The sequence below is a fragment of the Salmo trutta genome, chromosome 39, assembly GCF_901001165.1.
Source record: "Salmo trutta chromosome 39, fSalTru1.1, whole genome shotgun sequence".
Taxonomy (NCBI): domain Eukaryota; kingdom Metazoa; phylum Chordata; class Actinopteri; order Salmoniformes; family Salmonidae; genus Salmo; species Salmo trutta.
Window position 1 is genome coordinate 5,142,871 of NC_042995.1, and position 24,686 is coordinate 5,167,556.

At 43.0% G+C, this 24,686-nt stretch overlaps 1 protein-coding gene across 1 annotated transcript in view; it reads right to left on the reverse strand.

Moving 5' to 3' along the window:
- LOC115179802 (histone deacetylase 4) overlaps window positions 1–18,354 on the reverse strand; it is a gene marked incomplete in the record, with an annotated part of 72,781 nt that extends 54,427 nt beyond the window's left edge. Inside the window, 2 exon segments of the mRNA XM_029741593.1 lie at window positions 16,432–16,835; window positions 18,200–18,354. Of these exon segments, the coding sequence (XP_029597453.1) occupies window positions 16,432–16,453 (22 nt within the window).
- Between the last annotated feature and the right edge of the window lie 6,332 nt (window positions 18,355–24,686).

Genomic DNA, 24,686 nt, shown 5'->3' on the forward strand with positions numbered 1-24,686 from the left:
GACACACACAGAGGTTTAATTAGCTACGGGCCTTGGGCTGTACCATGCACTACTAACTCAATCGGCTGTGTGTGTGTGTGTGTGTGTGTGTGGGGGGGGGGGGGTGTCTGCTTCACCTTGCAGATCAGGGAGGATGAGGCAAAACATTTTGATGTCCACTGTTTATAGGACTACACACAGACACACACCTTTAATACACACACCGTTAATACACACAGACACACTGTTAATACACACAGACACACACTGTTAATATACACACACCGTTAACACACAGACACACGCCGTTAACACACAGACACACGCCGTTAACACACAGACACACTGCTAACACACAGACACACTGCTAACACACAGACACACTGCTAACACACAGACACACTGCTAACACACAGACACACTGCTAACACACAGACACACTGCTAACACACAGACACACTGCTAACACACAGACACACTGCTAACACACAGACACACTGCTAACACACAGACACACTGCTAACACACAGACACACTGCTAACACACAGACACACTGCTAACACACAGACACACTGCTAACACACAGACACACTGCTAACACACAGACACACACCGCTAACACACAGACACACACCGCTAACACACAGACACACACCGCTAACACACAGACACACACCGCTAACACACAGACACACACCGTTAACACACAGACACACACCGTTAACACACAGACACACACCGTTAACACACAGACACACACCGTTAACACACAGACACACACCGCTAACACACAGACACACACTGCTAACACACAGACACACACCGCTAACACACAGACACACACCGCTAACACACAGACACACACCGCTAACACACAGACACACACCGCTAACACACAGACACACACCGCTAACACACAGACACACACCGCTAACACACAGACACACACCGCTAACACACAGACACACACCGCTAACACACAGACACACACCGCTAACACACAGACACACACCGTTAACACACAGACACACACCGTTAACACACAGACACACACCGCTAACACACAGACACACACCGCTAACACACAGACACACACAGACACACACCGTTAACACACAGACACACACCGCTAACACACAGACACACACCGCTAACACACAGACACACACCGCTAACACACAGGCACACACCGCTAACACACAGACACACACCGCTAACAGACAGACACACACCGCTAACACACAGACACACACCGCTAACACACAGACACACACCGCTACACACAGACACACTGCTAACACACAGACACACACTGCTAACACAGACACACACCGTTAACACAGACACACACCGTTAACACAGACACACACCGTTAACACAGACACACACCGTTAACACAGACACACACCGTTAACACAGACACACACCGTTAACACAGACACACACCGTTAACACAGACACACACCGTTAACACAGACACACACTGTTAACACACACACACACTGTTAACACACACACACACACACACAATGGTTAATACACAGACACACAACGTTAATACACACAGACACACAACGTTAATACACACAGACACACTGCTAACACACAGACACACACCGTTAAAACACACACAGACACACACCGTTAATACACACACACACACACACACACACACACCGTTAATACACACACAGACACACTGCTAACACACACCATTAATACACAGACACAAACACACAAAACCGTTAATACACACACACACACACACACACACACACACCCACACAGTTAATACACACAGACAATACACACAGTTAATACACACAGGCACACACAGTTAATACACAGACACACACAGTTAATACACACAGACACACACAGTTAATACACACAGACACACACAGTTAATACACACAGACACACACAGTTAATACACACAGACACACACAGTTAATACACACAGACACATACAGTTAATACACACAGACACATACAGTTAATACACACAGACACACACAGTTAATACACAGAGACACACACAGTTAATACACAGAGACACACACAGTTAATACACAGAGACACATGCAAACCAATGTCAGATGATATCTCTACAAATCACACCCAAATGATCCAGCTCCCTGCAGCCGGACTTCGCTATGGAAATTAGGTGTGTGTGTGTGTGTGTGTGTGTGTGTGTGTGTGTGTGTGTTTATGTATGTATTGTTTGCAACTATGTTACAGGTCGACCATGTAGAATTGTTAGCATCACTACTAGAGTGAAGGGCCTGTTTTGCATGGCTTTGTGCTGAGGTTCAGGTAATGACGACACTTGTCTGCAGCCTGTAATGGTACAGAGACTTAGGGTTATACTAGCTGGCTTAGTCTCACTCTGTGGGCTGTAGTTAGACACACAGAGAGACTCTCACTGGAAACCACAGCTGATACCTGAGACAGACACACACTACAAGTGGAGGGAGGAAGATGAAGGTAAAGGAACAAACCTCCACACCGCCTCCCTTCCAGGCCTGAAACAGGGGCTTCACTACTGCACCTCTAGAGGGCGCTCTGGTCAGGCTATCAGTCTGGAGGTGGTGACTGTTCTTCAACACTAGTCCTGAGAACCTGACAGGGTGTGCAGGCTTTTGTTCCAGCAAAGCACTAACACTCCTGATTCAACAAATCAACTGTTCATCAAGACCTTCCACATCAAAAGCACTACATCTCCATGCTCCACGTGTGTGTGTGTGTGCATGGGTGTGTGTGTGCGCATGGGTGTGTGTGTGCGCATGGGTGTGCATGTAGTCTCTAACTAGACCAAACCGTTAGTGCTGTAGTCTCTAACTAGACCAAACTGTTAGTGGTGTAGTCTCTAACTAGACCAAACTGTTAGTGCTGTAGTCTCTAACTAGACCAAACTGTTAGTGCTGTAGTCTCTAACTAGACCAAACTGTTAGTGGTGTAGTCTCTAACTAGACCAAACTGTTAGTGCTGTAGTCTCTAACTAGACCAAACTGTTAGTGGTGTAGTCTCTAACTAAACCAAACTGTTAGTGCTGTAGTCTCTAACTAGACCAAACTGTTAGTGCTGTAGTCTCTAACTAGACCAAACTGTTAGTGCTGTAGTCTCTAACTAGACCAAACTGTTAGTGCTGTAGTCTCTAACTAGACCAAACTGTTAGTGCTGTAGTCTCTAACTAGACCAAAATGTTAGTGGTGCAGTCTCTAACTAGACCAAACTGTTAGTGCTGTAGTCTCTAACTAGACCAAACTGTTAGTGCTGTAGTCTCTAACTAGACCAAACTGTTAGTGGTGTAGTCTCTAACTAGACCAAACTGTTAGTGCTGTAGTCTCTAACTAGACCAAACTGTTAGTGGTGTAGTCTCTAACTAGACCAAACTGTTAGTGCTGTAGTCTCTAACTAGACCAAAATGTTAGTGGTGCAGTCTCTAACTAGACCAAACTGTTAGTGCTGTAGTCTCTAACTAGACCAAACTGTTAGTGCTGTAGTCTCTAACTAGACCAAACTGTTAGTGGTGTAGTCTCTAACTAGACGAAACTGTTAGTGCTGTAGTCTCTAACTAGACCAAACTGTTAGTGGTGTAGTCTCTAACTAGACCAAACTGTTAGTGCTGTAGTCTCTAACTAGACCAAACTGTTAGTGGTGTAGTCTCTAACTAAACCAAACTGTTAGTGCTGTAGTCTCTAACTAGACCAAACTGTTAGGGCTGTAGTCTCTAACTAGACCAAACTGTTAGTGCTGTAGTCTCTAACTAGACTGAACTGTTAGTGGTGTAGTCTCTAACTAGACCAAACTGTTAGTGGTGTAGTCTCTAACTAGACCAAACTGTTAGTGCTGTAGTCTCTAACTAGACCAAACTGTTAGTGGTGTAGTCTCTAACTAGACCAAACTGTTAGTGCTGTAGTCTCTAACTAGACCAAACTGTTAGTGGTGTAGTCTCTAACTAAACCAAACTGTTAGTGCTGTAGTCTCTAACTAGACCAAACTGTTAGTGCTGTAGTCTCTAACTAGACCAAACTGTTAGTGCTGTAGTCTCTAACTAGACCAAACTGTTAGTGCTGTAGTCTCTAACTAGACCAAAATGTTAGTGGTGCAGTCTCTAACTAGACCAAACTGTTAGTGCTGTAGTCTTACTAGACCAAACTGTTAGTGCTGTAGTCTCTAACTAGACCAAACTGTTAGTGGTGTAGTCTCTAACTAGACCAAACTGTTAGTGCTGTAGTCTCTAACTAGACCAAACTGTTAGTGGTGTAGTCTCTAACTAGACCAAACTGTTAGTGCTGTAGTCTCTAACTAGACCAAACTGTTAGTGGTGTAGTCTCTAACTAAACCAAACTGTTAGTGCTGTAGTCTCTAACTAGACCAAACTGTTAGGGCTGTAGTCTCTAACTAGACCAAACTGTTAGTGCTGTAGTCTCTAACTAGACCAAACTGTTAGTGCTGTAGTCTCTAACTAGACCAAAATGTTAGTGGTGCAGTCTCTAACTAGACCAAAATGTTAGTGGTGCAGTCTCTAACTAGACCAAAATGTTAGTGGTGCAGTCTCTAACTAGACCAAACTGTTAGTGCTGTAGTCTCTAACTAGACCAAACTGTTAGTGCTGTAGTCTCTAACTAGACCAAACTGTTAGTGGTGTAGTCTCTAACTAGACCAAACTGTTAGTGGTGTAGTCTCTAACTAGACCAAACTGTTAGTGCTGTAGTCTCTAACTAGACCAAACTGTTAGTTCTCTAGTCTCTAACTAGACCCAAACTGTTAGTGGTGTAGTCTCTAACTAGACCAAACTGTTAGTGGTGTAGTCTCTAACTAGACCAAACTGTTAGTGCTGTAGTCTCTAACTAGACCAAACTGTTAGTGCTGTAGTCTCTAACTAGACCAAACTGTTAGTGCTGTAGTCTCTAACTAGACCAAACTGTTAGTGCTGTAGTCTCTAACTAGACCAAACTGTTAGTGCTGTAGTCTCTAACTAGACCAAACTGTTAGTGCTGTAGTCTCTAACTAGACCAAACTGTTAGTGCTGTAGTCTCTAACTAGACCAAACTGTTAGTGCTGTAGTCTAACTAGACCAAACTGTTAGTGCTGTAGTCTCTAACTAGACCAAACTGTTAGTGCTGTAGTCTCTAACTAGACCAAACTGTTAGTGCTGTAGTCTCTAACTAGACCAAACTGTTAGTGCTGTAGTCTCTAACTAGACCAAACTGTTAGTGGTGTAGTCTCTAACTAGACCAAACTGTTAGTGGTGTAGTCTCTAACTAGACCAAACTGTTAGTGCTGTAGTCTCTAACTAGACCAAACTGTTAGTGGTGTAGTCTCTAACTAGACCAAACTGTTAGTGCTGTAGTCTCTAACTAGACCAAACTGTTAGTACTGTAGTCTCTAACTAGACCAAACTGTTAGTGCTGTAGTCTAACTAGACCAAACTGTTAGTGGTGTAGTCTCTAACTAGACCAAACTGTTAGTGGTGTAGTCTCTAACTAGACCAAACTGTTAGTGCTGTAGTCTAACTAGACCAAACTGTTAGTGCTGTAGTCTCTAACTAGACCAAACTGTTAGTGCTGTAGTCTCTAACTAGACCAAACTGTTAGTACTGTAGTCTCTAACTAGACCAAACTGTTAGTGCTGTAGTCTCTAACTAGACCAAACAGCTCACACATGGAAGGAGGCCACAGCCACACTGTCCACTGTTGTGTTTCTTCCTGTCATGACATTGGCCTGTGGGTAAGGTTTATGACCCCCCATAAATACCTTTCTCCCTTTCCTCTCTCTTGACTCTACTGAAGGACTCTTGAAGAGAGTCGGGGAACATCAAAAGTTGGGGGGAAAGGAACCATATTTCGGTAATCCAACCAGTTGAAAATATGCGTTGGTACTTAATGAATATGAGGTCAGTTCAGTTGTCATCTGAGACATTGTTATTAATGATAGGATGACAAACTCTATCGTGGAAAGACTACACATTATAGTTATCAGATTCACATGGAATTGTTGTGCAATTTAAATGTTTAAATATGAAACTATTTGTGAGAAGATGAAATGTAATTTTAGCTTCCAAATGAGAGAATTGGGTTTTCATAAAGTTAGAGCTCTGCTCAATCAGTGGCCTGCCCCTGTGAAGAGACATGGGTTATAAACTATGAAACACACCCTTCTCTCCCTCCACTATATAAGCCCGAAAATGTAACCTCCTGTTCCGAGTACGCGAGGCCTGCAGCCTCTGCGTTAAAAGGGCAAATAACTTGCTGTTCCGAGTACGCGAGGCCTGCAGCCTCTGCGTTAAAAGGGCAAATAATTTGCTGTTCCGAGTACGCGAGGCCTGCAGCCTCTGCGTTAAAAGGGCAAATAACTTGCTGTTCCGAGTACGCGAGGCCTGCAGCCTCTGCGTTAAAAGGGCAAATAATTTGCTGTTCCGAGTACGCGAGGCCTGCAGCCTCTGCGTTAAAAGGGCAAATAACTTGCTGTTCCGAGTACGCGAGGCCTGCAGCCTCTGCGTTAAAAGGGCGAATAACTTGCTGTTCCGAGTACGCGAGGCCTGCAGCCTCTGCGTTAAAAGGGCGAATAACTTGCTGTTCCGAGTACGCGAGGCCTGCAGCCTCTGCGTTAAAAGGGCGAATAACTTGCTGTTCCGAGTACGCGAGGCCTGCAGCCTCTGCGTTAAAAGGGCGAATAACTTGCTGTTCCGAGTACGTGAGGCCTGCAGCCTCTGCGTTAAAAGGGCGAATAACTTGCTGTTCCGGGTACATTAGGGCGACGGTCCAATGTCAGAAGGATTCAGATAATAAGCTGTTCCGAGGACGTGAGGACGACGGTTCCACATTAAAAGGACTAACATGTCAACTACAGAACTAAGCCAACCTCAGCGTGAGCTTTGGTTGCGAATGGTATGAACTTTGAACTCTTATTCACTACAGAAGTAATACCTCCTAGCCGTTGAGTTAGCAGCGGCCGCTGTAAACGTGGGCTAGGAAAGGACGGACGACGGATCCAGTCTAATACACAACGACGATACTACAACGTATGCAGTTTACCACCAGAGACATTCCTCCGAGGACAGGAAGATCTCTGTTGGGCAACACGGCTTTCCATCTACAACCAACCTATTGAGGCGCAGCTCAGAGTAAATATTTATTGCATTTTCCTTTTCCAAATGGGCGGTAATTTAGAATGCATAAGATACTGTATTTACGATAGCAGAGATTCTCCCTTTGTTCCTCAGTCTTCCCGCTCTTTCACTCAAACCCAACCCCCTTTCCTTTGTGTAACCAGCCGTCATGTCGGCTCCGTCCACCAGGGTCGTTTTCTGTATGACATCATTTGCATTCTGTGTATATGTAATTCTGTGATTAGTTAGGTATTTAGTAAATAAATGATTAAACCAAATGTTGTATTGCTGATTCAACTTGTTAGCCAGGGTTCGTGAAGATAAACAAGAATTCTACGATGTTCAGATGAGACTGAAATAAGGTGACGATTAATATTGACTGCTATTGATGTAAAATATTACTAGGTCTTTAAGAGTTTATTCGGAAGATAACAGCTCTATAAAACATTCTTCGTGGTTCCCCAACTTTCTAGTTAATTATCTACCCGATTAGCTTAATCAGGTAATATTAATTACAGAAAAAGTATTTTATAGAACATAGCCAAAGACACGACATTCCCATGGGAAAATAGACTGCTATGGGATGTGTGTTTTACAATAAGTTGGTACTCATTAGGACCAGGACGGTACCAGTATGGCGATACTCGGTAGTATCGTGGCCAGGAAACAAAACACAAAGCGAATTTCACTTCTTTAGAAAAACAGCCCTAATGTTGGAAACAAACATTATGTTGTCATCAAGAGTCACATTTTCCAAGCTACAGCACACAGTGTTTTACATACAGCAGTTATTAAAAGACCAAAGAGTTTGATCTGTTCGCAATACTGGTATCATCACAGCCCTAGTCCTCATGTACCCATGCGCAGTCCACGTTCATGCACTCCACGCTCATTAGTAAATCACTCTCTCACACACACACACACACACACACACACAGAGTCAGGAAGGATGCTCCTGTCTCATTACACTGGTTGCACTTCCCCTCCCCGCTGTGTGTACCATGGAGAGATCACACACAGAGGAACAATACCATCAACCTGACAGGCCTCTCCTTAGGAGACACTTCCTCTAGGGCCACCCCATTCACTTCCTGGGGTCAGCATCTGACGTCATAGCAACATGCCCACAATCAGCGACCCCTGACTTCTGGGGCAGGCTCTGACGTCCTGTCATAAAGAGAGACCCGCTCTGTGAACAGAGACGACCTTTAGGTTCCCGTTCACACTGGGAGGAAGAGCAGAGAAACAGTGGAGGAGTAGGCATGTATCTCTCTGTTTCCCAGCATCACAGAAGCCATTTGACATGGCATAGCATGGTTAGATAACATGTGACCTATATGCAATGCATATGAAGGATTTAAGGAAAATGGGCAATATTAATTGAGGAGAAAAGTGAACAAATGTCATTGAAAAGTGTGGCCTTGGAAGACTGGCTCTAACTCTACACGCTAGGCTTGGACGATCAGAGAAGGGAAGCTGCCTAGTAAATAAGCCCATCATTAATCTCACACTTTCAGAACCACCAGAACTCAAGAGGCATGAGCGTTGAATGCCGCTAAGAACCTCCTAACTTCATGTCAGCCTGGCTTATAAGAGATACCCGACAATGAACAAAGAAATCATCAATAAAGAAGTTAGCACATCAACCAATCGCGCATCCAGCCAGCCATCCAGCCAGCCATCCATCCAGCCATCCATCCAGCCAGCCATCCAGCCAGCCAGCCATCCAGCCAGCCAGCCATCCATGCAGCCAGCCATCCAGCCAGCCATCCATCCATCCATCCAGCCAGCCATTCCGCTCACATCCCAAACTTGATATTGTTGTCCTCCTCCCCTTGCCTGTCCCTCGGAGACAAACAATGACAGTCCGTGTCAAAAGCCAGAATAGGTTTGCTTTCGTCTGTGTAAACTGTAATTGCGGCTGGCACCCTGTATCCAGTTTCTCTCTGTGTGGAGTTAGGGACATAAAGGCCTCGGGCGGCTCGGGCACCCAAAGAGACTCTTTCCTCTCATTATCTCCTTTCCCCCGCCGCTGTCTCTAGCCTAATGCCAATTAAAAACAGAGCTGAGGAACAGGCAGAGGCACAAGGCCCCAGTATGGAGCCCATAATTGGGGGGTTTGTTTAAGGGGGACGGGACGCTCAGTGGAGCCTTACTCTGGACAGTCAGGTTGGATGGTAGGGTCCAGGACGGTTTCACCGAGCCAGGACATAACCCTGGTCCTGGATGTGTTGGGGTAGGCTAGAGTGGACCAGGCCAAAGCCAAGTCTTGGTGAGGGAGAGGACAATCTGCCAGGCTGGAAGGACATTTGACAAGAGAAGCTGAAGATGCGCATTTTGACAGAAAAATATCTGTTTGGACACTTACCAGCACGTACAAATGCACACACACGCACACAATGTAACAATGGTTCAGTTTCTGAGACGCTGGCCCGGCCATTCCTCAGCTACATCCCAGACTATACCACCTGTCTGAGTACAGCAGGGCCCAACCCACACCCCTCTCCCGTGACTGAATGACCTCACCCAACCACATCACCCTGTCAACAGTGTGACATGTTATTCTACGTATAGATATTCTGTCTTCACCTCTCAAGGGCAGACGAGGTGCCATTAGCACTAACATCCAACACACCTGGGCTCACACTGATTACAAAGAGATGTGTCTACAGGTGTTTGACAGAGAGACAACCATCTCTGCCCTACAGTCCATGCTATTGAAAGCTGTTGAGTTACATTGACAACAGTTGCTAACAGAAGAGGAGTGTTTTTGTCATGTAGCCTTGTGTTCAGTGTTCTTGTTGTTCCATTTATAGGTCTGCTCTGCAGCACATGACAGCAGCCACTGACAACTGCTCCATCATGCAGAAAACACACACACACACACACAAAGAAACCAGCAACAATGGTTGTTTGTTCACCATGCATTCACTCACGTGTTGCTATAAATAGCCCATGGATAAGTGAATGGCTCTCTCATATGCAGAGTGGGAGACATTTTAACCCCTTCACCTCTAGTTGGATTGGATAGTGTGTGGTTTAACCCCTTCACCTCTAGTTGGATTGGATAGTGTGTGGTTTAACCCCTTCACCTCTAGTTGGATTGGATAGTGTGTGGTTTAACCCCTTCACCTCTAGTTGGATTGGATAGTGTGTGGTTTAACCCCTTCACCTCTAGTTGGATTGGATAGTGTGTGGTTTAACCCCTTCACCTCTAGTTGGATTGGATAGTGTGGTTTAACCCCTTCACCTCTAGTTGGATTGGATAGTGTGTGGTTTAACCCCTTCACCTCTAGTTGGATTGGATAGTGTGTGGTTTAACCCCTTCACCTCTAGTTGGATTGGATAGTGTGTGGTTTAACCCCTTCACCTCTAGTTGGATTGGATAGTGTGTGGTTTAACCCCTTCACCTCTAGTTGGATTGGATAGTGTGGTTTAACCCCTTCACCTCTAGTTGGATTGGATAGTGTGTGGTTTAACCCCTTCACCTCTAGTTGGATTGGATAGTGTGTGGTTTAACCCCTTCACCTCTAGTTGGATTGGATAGTGTGGTTTAACCCCTTCACCTCTAGTTGGATTGGATAGTGTGGTTTAACCCCTTCACCTCTAGTTGGATTGGATAGTGTGGTTTAACCCCTTCACCTCTAGTTGGATTGGATAGTGTGGTTTAACCCCTTCACCTCTAGTTGGATTGGATAGTGTGGTTTAACCCCTTCACCTCTAGTTGGATTGGATAGTGTGGTTTAACCCCTTCACCTCTAGTTGGATTGGATAGTGTGTGGTTTAACCCCTTCACCTCTAGTTGGATTGGATAGTGTGTGGTTTAACCCCTTCACCTCTAGTTGGATTGGATAGTGTGTGGTTTAACCCCTTCACCTCTAGTTGGATTGGATAGTGTGTGGTGGGAGGAGAGATCTTCATAATGGACAGAGGGGATGACAGGAGGGTAAGGGGACAAAAACAGTGTTCCGCCGTCACACATGCACACTCACTCGTGAACACACACACTCTCACGTGCACACGCACAAGCTCAAATTGACACACACAAGCTCACATTTAGACACACAGAGTCAGGCTACTAGTTTCACCACTTATTCTCTGAGGAAGAAGAGAACATGAAGATCAAACCCTCTGTAGCCTAGACCAGTCTACTCTGATCTGAAGCAGTAAGCCACAACCAGGTGTGCTGCTGTAAACCATATGCCTTTTATCAGAGAGCCAATCAGCACCTTAAAGTTGTATAATACTAGAAACCATTTCCTCTTCGAACCCACATCAACAGGACAAGGAGGAGCATGTTGAGTTCACTGGTTCAACCACATAAAAACCCCATAGAAACAGAGATAGGAGAGAATTGAATTACAGTAGGTTAAAGTCCTTTGTCAACGTGAATACACTGGACCAGCTTCACTTGTCATCTGCTGGGCCAAAGATGTATTGGCTCAAAAAACGACATCTTTCCCAGGAAAAGATCAAGCTCAAAAAAAGCCACCGCCCAATCACTTACCGACCGTGCCTCTGCTCTGAATGGAACAGTGTGTGTGTCATGACTCAGTGCTGGGCCAGCGCTAGCTATGGTAAACATGTTTGCGGTGGTTCCAGGAAACCCTTAGAATCACTGAGTGGGACAACGTAAAACCTTGCCGGCTAGAGCCCACTGCTATCATTTCCCAACACTATCAATGTGCTGCTTCCTACTCTGCTGAAATATTAAGCCTATTTATGAGGCCCGGTGGGATACTCGTTCAATATCTCTTCACGACCGCAAAAACAACATTAGTCTGTGTGCTTAGACATTACGTTCAGTAGATGGTTAAGCAATCTCTGCACTGCAGGCATCCAACTGTTCCACGAGGAAGCTCTAAAACCTAGGAACAACACAGGATGTAAGGGCTAGGGCAGGGGTACAAATCGGTACCAGATTAGAGGGAAACAATGACAATATGCAGTGGAACTAGCTTCGAGGTCCAGAGTTGAGTTTGAAAGGCTTAGGGCCTATGTTTTCCGAATGCGCGAGCATGCTTGCTTTGTGTATGATGAGTATTCAGACTTTTGTCAAAGTAAATCATTAGAAGAAGACAAAAATCTCCGATATGTTCTTCCTAACAAATGGAAGAATGGAGGAAGAGAAAACCAATGGGACAGCTAGAGCGCTAAGGGAGTGACACACCCACACAGAGCTGTGATTGTGGGCATACAGGTCTCTTATCTACCTCAGCTAAACTGACAGGCACTGCATCGCCATGGGAACTGATGATAAGCGTGCCTGTCTGGCCAGTGACCACAACCACAGAGGGGCCGCCGCCGAGGATCATGGGAAAACCACAAGGGCGTGACGGAGAAGACTGACAGGTCCTGGCAGGGAACCACTGGGCTGTTTTTTATGTGGGAAAACCTGCAGCAACAGTCTGAAATACCTGGTAACCCCACTGTTTACACTAGGCCTGCAGATTCATTTCAGAGGCCTGCAGATCCATTTCAGAGGCCTGCAGATCCATTTCAGAGGCCTGCAGATCCATTTCAGAGGCCTGCAGATCCATTTCAGCTGTGCGAAGAAGATGTGCTCACCATGTGTATTAGTAGCTCTAGTCTAGCGAGAAGCCACAAATCACGTTGTTGAATGGGTATGGACTGACTTTTAATGTGTGAGGACACACAAATGGATCTCTGTGTCACTCGTCACCGTCTGCATCAGCTGATGGTCACCAGGCCAGGCTAAGTAGCTGTGCATATTGTTAACTATTTTTTTTTAAATGTAGCACTAAGCATCTTTCAATAAAACTAGGCTACTGTAGCCTGTGTGCGTTAGTGCAAGCGCAATGTTGAGCAGATGTCAACGGCTAATAAGCTAAGCTCTCCGAGCAGATAATCACTTCTATGCAAACAGTTATATTTGTTTTCAGATTTACGCTCATACAGACTGCAAAGTGAACCAACTATCTGGCTGATCCTATTCCTGAGAACTAGCCTATAGCCCAACTTGTAGAGAGATTGGGGGGGGGGGGGGAGGGGGTTCTTAGAAAAGACTTAGAGGAAGTATAATATTTAAACTGCAATTCCAAAAATGATCGACAAAAAGGAGCAGTTATGGTAGGTACGAGCAAACGCTTGAGTGTGTGATCAAATCAAATGTTATTTTAAAAGCAGCTGGAAGTAAGCTCATAATGGACTCAATGCCCATGCAGATCATAGACGTGGGTGCAATCACACACAGGCACACACACTAGAGGTCGGCCGATTATGATTTTTCAACGCCGATACCGATTATTGGAGGGCCAAAAAAGCCGATACCGATTAATCGGACGATTTTTTCCCCCCCCGTTTATTTATTTATTTGTAATAATGACAATTACAACAATACTGAATGAACACTTATTTTAATTTAATATAATACATCAATAAAATCAATTTAGCCTCAAATAAATAATGAAACATGTTAAATTTGATTTAAATAATGCAAAAACAAAGTGTTGGAGAAGAAAGTAAAAGTGCAATATGTGCCATGTAAAAAAGCTAACGTTTAAGTTCCTTGCTCAGAACATGAGAACATATGAAAGCTGGTGGTTCCTTTTAACATGAGTCTTCAATATTCCCAGGTAAGAAGTTTTAGGTTGTAATTATTAGAGGAATTATAGGACTCTCTCTCTCTATACGATTTGTATTTCATATACCTTTGACTATTGGATGTTCTTATAGGCACTTAGTATTGCCAGTGTAACAGTATAGCTTCCGTCCCTCTCCTCGCTCCTACCTGGGCTCGAACCAGGAACACATCGACAACAGCCACCCTCGAAGCAGCGTTACCAATGCAGAGGAAGTGACGTTTGAAACGCTATTAGCGCGCACCCCGCTAACTAGCTAGCCATTTCACATCGGTTACACCAGCCTCATCTTGGGAGTTGATAGGCTTGAAGTCATAAACAGCGCAATGCTTGAAGCATTGCAAAGAGCTGCTGGCAAAACGCACGAAGGTGCTGTTTGAATGAATGCTTACGAGCCTACTGCTGCCGACCACCGCTCAGTCAGACTGCTCTATCAAATCATAGACTTAATTATAATATAATAACACACAGAAACACGAGCCTTAGGTCATTAATATGTTCGAATCCGGAAACTATCATCTCGAAAACAAAACGTTATTCCTGTTACATTGCACAACCTTCAGTGTTATGTCATAATTACGTAAAATTCTGACAAATTACCCAAACTGTTGCATATACCCTGACTGCGTGCAATGAACGCAAAATGACACAATTTCACCTGGTTAATATTGCCTGCTAACCTGGATTTCATTTAGCTAAATATGCTGGTTTAAAAATATATACTTCTGTGTATTGATTTTAAGAAAGGCATTGATGTTTATGGTTAGGTACAGTTGTGCAACGATTGTGCTTTTTTCGCAAATGCGCTTTTGTTAAATCATCCCCCGTTTGGCGAAGTCGGCTGTCTTTGTTAGGAAGAATAGTCTTCACAGTTCGCAACGAGCCAGGCGGCCCAAACTGCTGCATATACCCTGACTCTGTTTGCAAGAGAAGTGACACATTTTCCCTAGTTAAATGAAATTCATGTTAGCAGGCAATATTAACTAAATATGCAGGTTTAAAAATATATACTTGTGTATTGATTTTAAGAAAGGCATTGATGTTTATGGTTGGAGTAACGTGTACCTAAGCGATTATATGCAACGAAAGACAGGCTAGATAAACTAGTAATATCATCAACCATGTGTAGTTAACTAGTGATTATGATTGATTGATTGTTTTTTATAAGATAAGTTTAATGCTAGCTAGCAACTTACCTTGGCTTCTTACTGCATTTGTGTAACAGGCAGGCTCCTCGTGGAGTGCAATGTAAAGCAGGTGGTTAGAGCGTTGGACTAGTTAACCGTAAGGTTGCAAGATTGAATCCCTGAGCTGACAAGGTAAAAATCTGTCGTTCTGCCCCTGAACAAGGCAGTTAACCCACCGTTCCTAGGCCGTCATTGAAAATAAGAATGTGTTCTTAACTGACTTGCCTAGTTAAATAAAGGTCAACAATTTTTTTTTAAATAAATAAATAAAATATCGGCGACCAAAAATACTGATTTACGATTGTTATGAAAACTTGACATCGGCCCTAATTAATCGGCCATTCCCATTAATCCGCCGACCTCTAACACACACACACACATCTACAGTAGTTGAGTTTAAAGTGAAAGAAGAATGGAGATAGAAAAAGAAAGGGTTGGTATCACACTATATTCACAGAGAAAAGGATGGAGAATCTCCAACAAGCATTAGACTGGATTTAAAACGCTAAGTGTTGAGGCTAACTAATCCAGGCATCAACTAACGATGTAATGTCCTTACTTTGGCTTGGCTTCAGCTCGGCTGGGGAGTGGGGACTACCTAGTATGGTGTAGACCTACCTCAAGGTTTCTCACAACTTAGGACAATCCTATATGGCACCCTATTCCCTATATAGTGACTGTCAAAAGCTAGTGCACTAGGCCTATATAAGGAATTGGGTGCCACTTAGTACGCAGACCAGTATATATTCAGGTCAAATTTAAACATCATGGCCGCCACATGAATTAAGTCCAACTAACAAGACTCTTGAAATAAAATGGCCGATATCATAATATTTGAAGTACTCCAGGTACTGTAAGCCTGCCTTGGGCTCCTAGCAGATGTGGTATAGGTGTGATTCCTGTATGAAACATTATGGAGTCTTAAAAGGAAGCCTGGGTAAGGCAAAAATGTCATAAATATGCCAACTTTGATTAATTATTTCTCAATGATGCTTTTATATACAGATGTCAAATATATGTCAGCAATCCTTCCTCCAAAGGACCATCCTATGAATACAATTTTGATAAAATCATGATATTTTCTTGTCCTGGTACCTTCTGGAATCATTCATAAGATATACTTTATGGGGTTACCTCTGAGCCTTTGCAGGGGCACTCCAGTTGTTACCTGGGCGATGATATTTATAGTGCACACATGCCCCAGTGTGTTAGGTAAACACGGCCAATCGCACCATCCACAACAGTAGAGACCTTTAGTTAGCCTAACTGTTTAACGTGGACGCAATCTGACGAACACAGGCGGAACAGAAGGACACTTCACAGCATCATACTGTATAGTCAATCATGTGCACAAATTACGTTTTCTACAGGACAAGCCAAAGAAACAGAAAAGAACAGAAAATATTATTTTGAGTGAGTTCATGTCATGGTTTGTTATTGACTTCAATAAGATTTGACAGGGAGGTATTCTGAGATGGTACAGCTATACAAAGCACACATTAGGCCCACATGAGATGGATCCAGTGAGCATGGTAAAGGGCTTACCTTGGTGACTGTGTGATGTCATTGTTGACAGGATGGTCCTTGGAGAATCCTCAGTGAAGTTTTAAAATATACGGCCTGGAGAGGAGGAGGACGGGACAGGTGGAGTGTGTGGGGGTCAGGGGGGTTATAGTGTGTGTGTGGGTCGGGGGGGTTAGTGTGTGTGTGTGTGTGTGTGTGTGTGTGTGTGTGTGTAGGGTAGGGGGCTGGTCTGATGTGTACCAAGATCAGGGCCACAGTACTCCTCAGCAGGAAACACAATCACCCGCAAGTGTCTTCACTGGTCAGCAACAGGAAACACAATCCCCCGCAGGTCCCTTCACTGGTCAGCAACAGGAAACAGTCCTCCACCAGACAGCGTACTGTTCAGGTAATCCAATCAGAGACACCCGCTCACTTGTACCAGCCTTTCAAAGAGAGAAAGAGATAGAGAGAGGGGCAGTAAGTCAGGATGACGCATCAGCAACATAAATCTGAGCTGGATTCAGAAACAATCTTTTATTCATTCTGAATCCCCCTACACTAATACATCATTAATTGTACAGATGGAATGAATAGCCACAACAAACACAGACTACTAGACCACCCATCATGTGTAGGGCTAATGGCCTGGAGGGAGGGAGGGAGGGAGGGAGGGAGGGAGGGAGGGAGGACCATGTGTGTTGAGAGAGGTGGGGGGTTGTGGTGAGGGCTTCTCAAGACAGAGGGGCAGAGAGTGGAGCTGCGGGACAAACCTCCAAAAGTCGGTCACGGCTGGCACACATTCACGCTTTGTGATGGAAAGGGGTTTGTGTGAGTCTGTGTAGAGGAGGGGGTAAGGCCCTGGGGCGCTATGCCCCTGCACTCTCTCTCTATGGGCTTTGCTTGGTGTGTGTGTGTGTGTCCACACTTGTCTGGCCCCATTGTCCCCAAACTGGTTGTGTGATACAGGGTGACAGATTTGGAGAGACAGTCCCTCTAGCTCAGAGAAAGAGACCCAGGGCGTATAGCTCTACGACCAATCTACAATATCATTTTGTTACTTATCTCCAGTACCTGGTAGATTTTTAACACGCTACATAACATCTACACATTCTTTAATTATGTTTACATTTGGCATGAATGTAAAAAAAAACAGCTTTCTGGTGAATAAATTAAACGTAGGCATACTAAAATATTCAGTAGGATGATGTATTAAAACACAATAGCTAAAATGCACTCCGTCTTTCCCTCTCTCTGACCACAATTTCACCAGCACGCCCCCCATTCACAAAAAAAGGTTGACGCATACAGCTACTTCACCACCGCCCATTGACAGACACAGCTGACTTTCACACTCATTTCTCCTTTAACATTGCGTAACATTACGATCTATAGAACGGCACAAAAAAAAAATGTGCTGATACACTATCCCTATCAACATTTATGTGTATAGCACTATCCACCGCCATGTTCTAAAAATAGAACACAGGAACAAATCCAGGCACGTCAGAGACGGTGCGTAGATAAATATGTAGCGCGCCAGAGGCATTTAGCGATCTAACGTACATATTGTTCCCGCATGCAGCACGTCGGACAATAATAATAAGCACTCTTTCTATATCCAACATATTGTGCTAATTCTATGTATTTTTTGTAAGAATAAGTGTATTATTGAACTGGAAAGTTCAGGCAGCAGACATTGTTTTGATAGGATTGTCGTAATCGATGCATCATTGCCTAAGCAACATCCTGAATATTCTTCGCACTTCAACGAGCTAAAAATCGTCGAAGAGATAAACGATATGCTCACCTAGAAGCTCCAAGAGGCGGCCCCGTCCCGAGAAAGATGCAGAATAAATATATGGACTGTATCGCTCGGGAAGTCTACAGGCGAAAGAACCGTTTTGTGACAGATTCCGCCATACTTGGTTTTGGTTACGGAGTCACGTGGCGCGGCCCTGCATTTATCCAACTATTGAGAGGCGTGGTTTGATATCAATATCAAATTGTTGCAATAGTGAGCATTTAGGACCGTACTAATGATATTATATTTAATGTGTTCATATCTTTAATGTTATGGATTCACTACTTAGTGAGTCTACTTAACATAAAAGCCTACTTGTGTTATGGGTTGATACGAGAAAGGGCGTGTCGTGTGCCATTGACTAGTATTGTTACGGTGCCAAAATAGCTAGGCCCCTACATATCATCTATTGATCTATGGAATTGTAGCCTTTCTCTACAATTACGTTTATTCATACTTTGTCATTAGATTCATATAATCGATATGTATTCAATATGCCGACTAAACCAGTAGCATAACGACGTTTGTATGACAGCATTGTTTAACAATATTAGGCTATAACAGCTGGCTACCGGGAAAGTCTAGTACACCCCCCTTCCTCTAATATATAATACGGGAGTTTGTTTTTATTGCAATAAAGGTTCCATAAACTACATGAAACCTTACTCTTGACGATAACACATCTCTCCGTCTACCTCTGGGATATTGTGTACAACAACATTGTGCCGCATTTGACAGCATGAGCAATATGAGTTGGATGATTTATCCAATTCTGGCTCATTGCCAGATGAAAACTCTTTCTCTCTGCAGCCGTGTAATTTAATAATGTTTATTTCCATTACTTAATTCTATTTAGCGTCTCATCCACCCACAGACACAACACAAGGAGCGGTCAGCAGAGTTAACCACATTGCTGTTTGACTGTTAAGGCGGCTGCTACTGAAACTGCCAACTTGAATCGGTCTATTACCCATCATCAGACAATTGAGATATAGGACTGCTCAATCAGTATCTGTTTCCAGGTCAGTTTTTCTGAGATGGGGAATAACAGCCTAAAATCCTTATTTTCCAGATGAGTTTATTTTGTTTAACCATTTAAAAAGGTGCAGTCCATAACATGTGCATATTTAAATATCCCTTGTCTACTAAATATTTACAGTTGTTGGGCTCACTAACATGATTATATCATATTCTTCAAAAGAATCAAAGGTTGGGCATATTATAACTAATTTCAATACACTATCAACAATCAGCTGAAGGAAATCGAACAGATTGTACCTTTAAAAAAATAATCCAAACCATATCCCTTCTTTCATGAAGACACATTGTGTTATTCCATCTTTAACCCCACATTTCCGAACACCAGTGATTGAATAGAATAGGACCCCTTTAGTTCAAGTAATTTCTCCCGCCCAGCACAAATGAAGGCCTGTTGGGAGGGCTGTATCCATAGTAACAGAGGATTATAATTTCTCTGGATGAGCTACAGTGCATCAGTGATGTAACTGAGCGGTCTTGGAGACATGTCTCATGTTGGCGAGCCTGAGAAAGATAAGCTCTTTAGGGGAAAGCCACAGGGATATTTTCCCCAGCCTGAGAAAGTAGATATACCAAAAGGGTTCTCCTTGGAACCAACAAGGGTTCTTCTATGGGGACAGCTTATGAATCCTTTTTGAATCCTATTTTCTAAGAGTTTATGCTAGTCAATACTAGCCATCTGGTGGCATTTTACTCACAATTTGCAAGGCTTGACTACTATTAGCAGGCCTAATAAAAATAGATTCTTCATGCACCTATCATTGTTTATCTGTCATCGATGGCTGCACTGGGTAAGGTGCATCATTGTCCTGCTACTGAACTACAGTGAGGCTTACCTCAACATCGTTCACATATCTATGCTATGTATTCTCTATATGGTAAATCAGGTATTTCAAGGAAAACAAGACCTACATGTGAGAACATTTACGATAATGCTGGAAGATAATGCTATATCTCTGTGAGATGTATGGAGGCAAGCTGTACTGTATCCAACCCATGTGACAGTGTTTTCCCTATCTGATCATGAGCTCAATCTTATCCTTTCAGAGCACTGGCATTAACATTACTTGAACTAGTAGCCCTGCTTCCTGGAACACACTGGCGAAGAATGAAGTGTGTGGAATTAAGTGTGTGTGTGTGTGTGTGTATATATGTGTGTGTGCCTGTGGAACTACCTATACATGTGTGCCAGTGTGTAAGTGAGTGAGTGAGTGCATGCATGCATGCGCGTGTAAGTATGTGTGTGCACGTGTGTGTGTGTGTCTGGGGTAATGCCTCCCAGGTGTGTTGGAGACGTACAGATTGAGAGCAATGACGTCAAAGGAGCATCAAGATTGGTGTATACTATCTGGGGCTCCCTAAACTCAATGAACATCTGATTAGCATTTTGGTTATTAGCGCATTAGCTGCTGTAACTGGGACTGCATGGACGTCTCCAGCTCTCACCTGGGAGTTGATTGTCTACAATCTTCTTGTTCAGTGGTCCCTTAAAAAGAGATCAGCTTTGCACGTTATTCATATAGATTGTGTAAATGCCTTGGAGGAAGATGTGTGGACTCATTTGCAAGTTCAGTGACATGCTAGAATTATTATAACATATTCTTACACAAAGTCTGTCAACATGAGAATATTTGTTAATATGAATCTTTGTATAACAAGCTTTCCATTGTTTTATCCAACGTCAACTTTGACATCTCTCTTTACACTGACACACACATACATTTGTAGGACCTTAATTTGAGCCAGTTTGCTACAACAGGAAAATAGTCCTGCAGCAACAGGACATGTGAATTATTATGTGGATTATAATTAATGAACATTTTTTGTAGGGGTTGATCCATTTTTCGTTAGGGCAAATCAAGTCTGACATTTTAAAGTGGAAATTGCTATCTTTAGAAGCCTTTTTTAACCTCTAATAGACTACAAGATTGCATTCCCTGCTGTGCAGCAACAAAAGAGTGATCAAATGAAGATACTACATCTGTAAATAACCTCCATTTAGACAACAGCTAAAAGGATCTGCCATTTCTTCTGACAGCTAAATTACTGCATGACACAAAAAAGCAGACAGAGAGACACTCCCCAACATGTTCTCTGGCCCTGGAAACTAGGCACTCAGGAAAGCTTTACTGTTTACACGTGTGTGGGAGCCGAGGTTATAATAGTAAACTGAAACTAAAACTAATCATGAAAAAACAATAATTAACAAACCCATTCAAAAAAATAAAACTACACTGAATCTATAATCTTTGACTCCAAAACGAACAGAAATAAAAATCATCATGAATTATGTTCAGCTTTAGTTGTTTTTTTTCTAAACTTTGGGCAAAAATGTAAGGGGGTTTTCAAGCTTTTGGGGTGTTTTCAAGCTACTGAATCTGTCGGGTCGAGCCGGCAAGGAGATGGCGATGTTTCAAATAGGCTTAGCTTGTGCATCACTAGCTATCACCAAAGACAGTACAGTATGACGATAGGCATTAACTGCTTCTCCAATAAAAATCCCAGGTCACACTTCTAGGCGATGTCATGTGGACGTTAGCTAGCTAAGATCATGCGCAGAACCACACGGTCTAACGGTCATCGCTTGCTGAACTGTGCATATGCAGGCCGTCAAATCAAAGGCACTCCTTCGATATAAAGTCGTTTTTTGACGAAAATGAAAACGTCTCAGTTTGTCACTTTCATAAGGTCTGAGTCATAACATGTTTAACTACTGAAGACATTGGCTCGAATCTTTTGATATAATTTTGATATAATCAACAACTAAGGAAGATGTTTTCTCACTTCCCTCATTGACTTCTCAAACTCATGCCTGTTCTGCTTGGTCTGTTTCACAAGCATTCCCGGTAGTCTCACGATGTTGCGTCTCTGGGTTTAGAGAAACTCTGTGCTTTTTATTGTGATGAGATTTGTCCTAGAGGCAGAACTGATCGATTTCCCCTTAGGCCAGCTGGTATGTCAAAATTGGCTATATTGTAAAACATTTATGAAAACAGAAATGCGTTTTTTGGTCATCATTTAAGGTTAGGTTTATGCATTCGGGTAAGCAGTATGGTTAAGGTTAGGTTTAAAATCAGATTTTAAAACTGTGGCTTTGCTAGCTAGTGACCACTCTACAGAGCTGCATCCAGAACAAGATTCATGACGAAAAACGCTAACCTGTAAAAAACACGGCTGGGTAGCTAACTTGATTCTTCTGTACATGTACTACTTAAGTTAAAAAGCATTGGACTGGTGGCAGGTAGCCTAGCGGTTAAGAGTGTTGGGCCAGAGTGACTAGGTGAAAAATCTGCCGATGTGCCCTTGAGCAAGGCACTTAACCCTATTTGGTCCTCTAAGTCGCTCTGGATAAGAGAGTCTGCCAAATGACTAAAATGTGTAAACATGGGCGAGAGAGTTTCCTCCCATCATATTTATTGCATCAGTCTCTGCACTATTCCTTTAAATTCCAAGTCACAAAAAAAACAGTACAACACAACTGGCTCCTAGCCTCCCACACTTGCTTTCTGACCATAACACTAAAACTGAAACGAAATAATATAAAAACGAAATAAAAATGTTTTTATACAACTTAAACTAGAAAAAAAACAAGCATATCAGGTCTGAAAACTAACTGAAATTAAACAGAATTTCAAATAATTAAAAACAACTAGAAAAATTCTATCTAATATAAAAACAGAACTATAATAACCTTGGTGGGAGCTATAGAATTAGCTATCAAAGTTAAGAACGACCAGTGCTGGTACAGTGGTAGATACATTTCAACTTGGCTGTTTCTGTCATGGGAGTTGAGGCCATACTTCTATTCAGTTAAATGTTGATTTTACAGACACGACCGTAGGCTCTTTGAAAAGTTGTAGAGACCTTTGTATTTGGAAGAAAAAGCGTTCTAAATGCATTAGAAACTCTCAGCTCTTATTAAATATAACAACTGACTTGGGATCAGTTCTTCCCACCACAGCTACGGCCAAACCACACTGAGTGAATAGACCCACAGTGTTCCTGGACCTGTGGTTATGGCTTTAGCAGTTAACTGCAGCACTGAGAGAAGAGTGTATGGAGAACACAAGGCCCCGTTTTAGTCTAACTGGCTATAAGTGGTTGCAAAGGGAAGTCTGTTCCTCACCCAACATCAGCCACAAATCACTGTCCCACTGCACACAGACCTCACTGACACTACAAAGGAGTTTACAGCTGAAAAAATACCTGTTTTACATACCCTGTTAATGTCAACTTGTCTTGTTTTACAGAGTATGTTTGGCCCAGGAAATTAATATTGAATGAGTATAGTGGATCTCCAAAATACCTATGTCTAGCATTGATGGGCCGGTCAGAGTCATACAGACCCATATACACTATGTAAGACAAGGGTTCTAAATTCCACCAACAACTCTCAACACCAGCTTCTGGTCTGTTCACACGTTACTGGCTAAATGTATTCTGTCCAGAAATCAACTTGGCTATGACAGCAGTGAAGCAAAGAAGCCACCGATTGTGAACTCGGCCATGCTCATTATTTGTAGCATGTGTCATACAGAACATCATGTGAGTGAAAAAAGGTGCCCTACATCAGTGGTGGTCAAACCTCTCCTCAGGGACCCCCAGCCGTTCCATGGATTTGATCTATTCCAGAGCTAGCACACCTGATTCAACTTGTCAACTAATCATCAAATCCGTCCTTAGATGAATCAGGTGAGCTAATACAGGGCTAAAACAAAATAGTGAAACGTCTGTGGGTCCCCAAGGAGAGGGTTGAGAACCACTGCCCTACATAACAAGAGAAAATGAAAAATCTATCACCTATATGTTTGCAAATGGAAACTAGGTTTAGGGAGAATGAAAGGGAAATGGGGGGCTGTAATGTGTTGAAACGGCCATAAAGTGTTCTCGTTAAACGAAAGCAGAGCAAGGCTTTTACAGTAGAGCCAACTAGTCCACAAGTTTCCACCAAAGGGTCCCAGACCTGCATACTCATTATGTTTCCCTCCCTCTCTAACAGCTTCCAGGCCCGAGAAAATGAGCCTGGAATTACAGTCTGTGTGTGTCTGTGTGCTAGCTTATGTGCATTTGTGTGAGTGTGTAAGTACACTACCAGTCAAAAGTTTTAGAACACCTACTCATTCAAGGGTTTTTCTTTATTTTTTACTATTTTCTACATTGTATTATAGTGAAGACATCAACACTATGAAATAACACGTGGAATCATGTAGTAACCACAAAAGTGTTTAACAAATCCAAATATAATTTAAATCTGAAATTCTTCAAATAGCCACCCTTTGCCTTGATGACAGCTTTGCACACTCTTGGCATTCTCTCAACCAGCTTCATGAGGTAGTCACCTGGAATGCATTTCAATTAACAGGTGTGCCTTGTTAAAAGTTCATTTGTGGAATTTCTTACCTTCTTAATGCGTTTGAACAAATCAGTTGTGTTGTGACAAGGTAGGGGGTATACA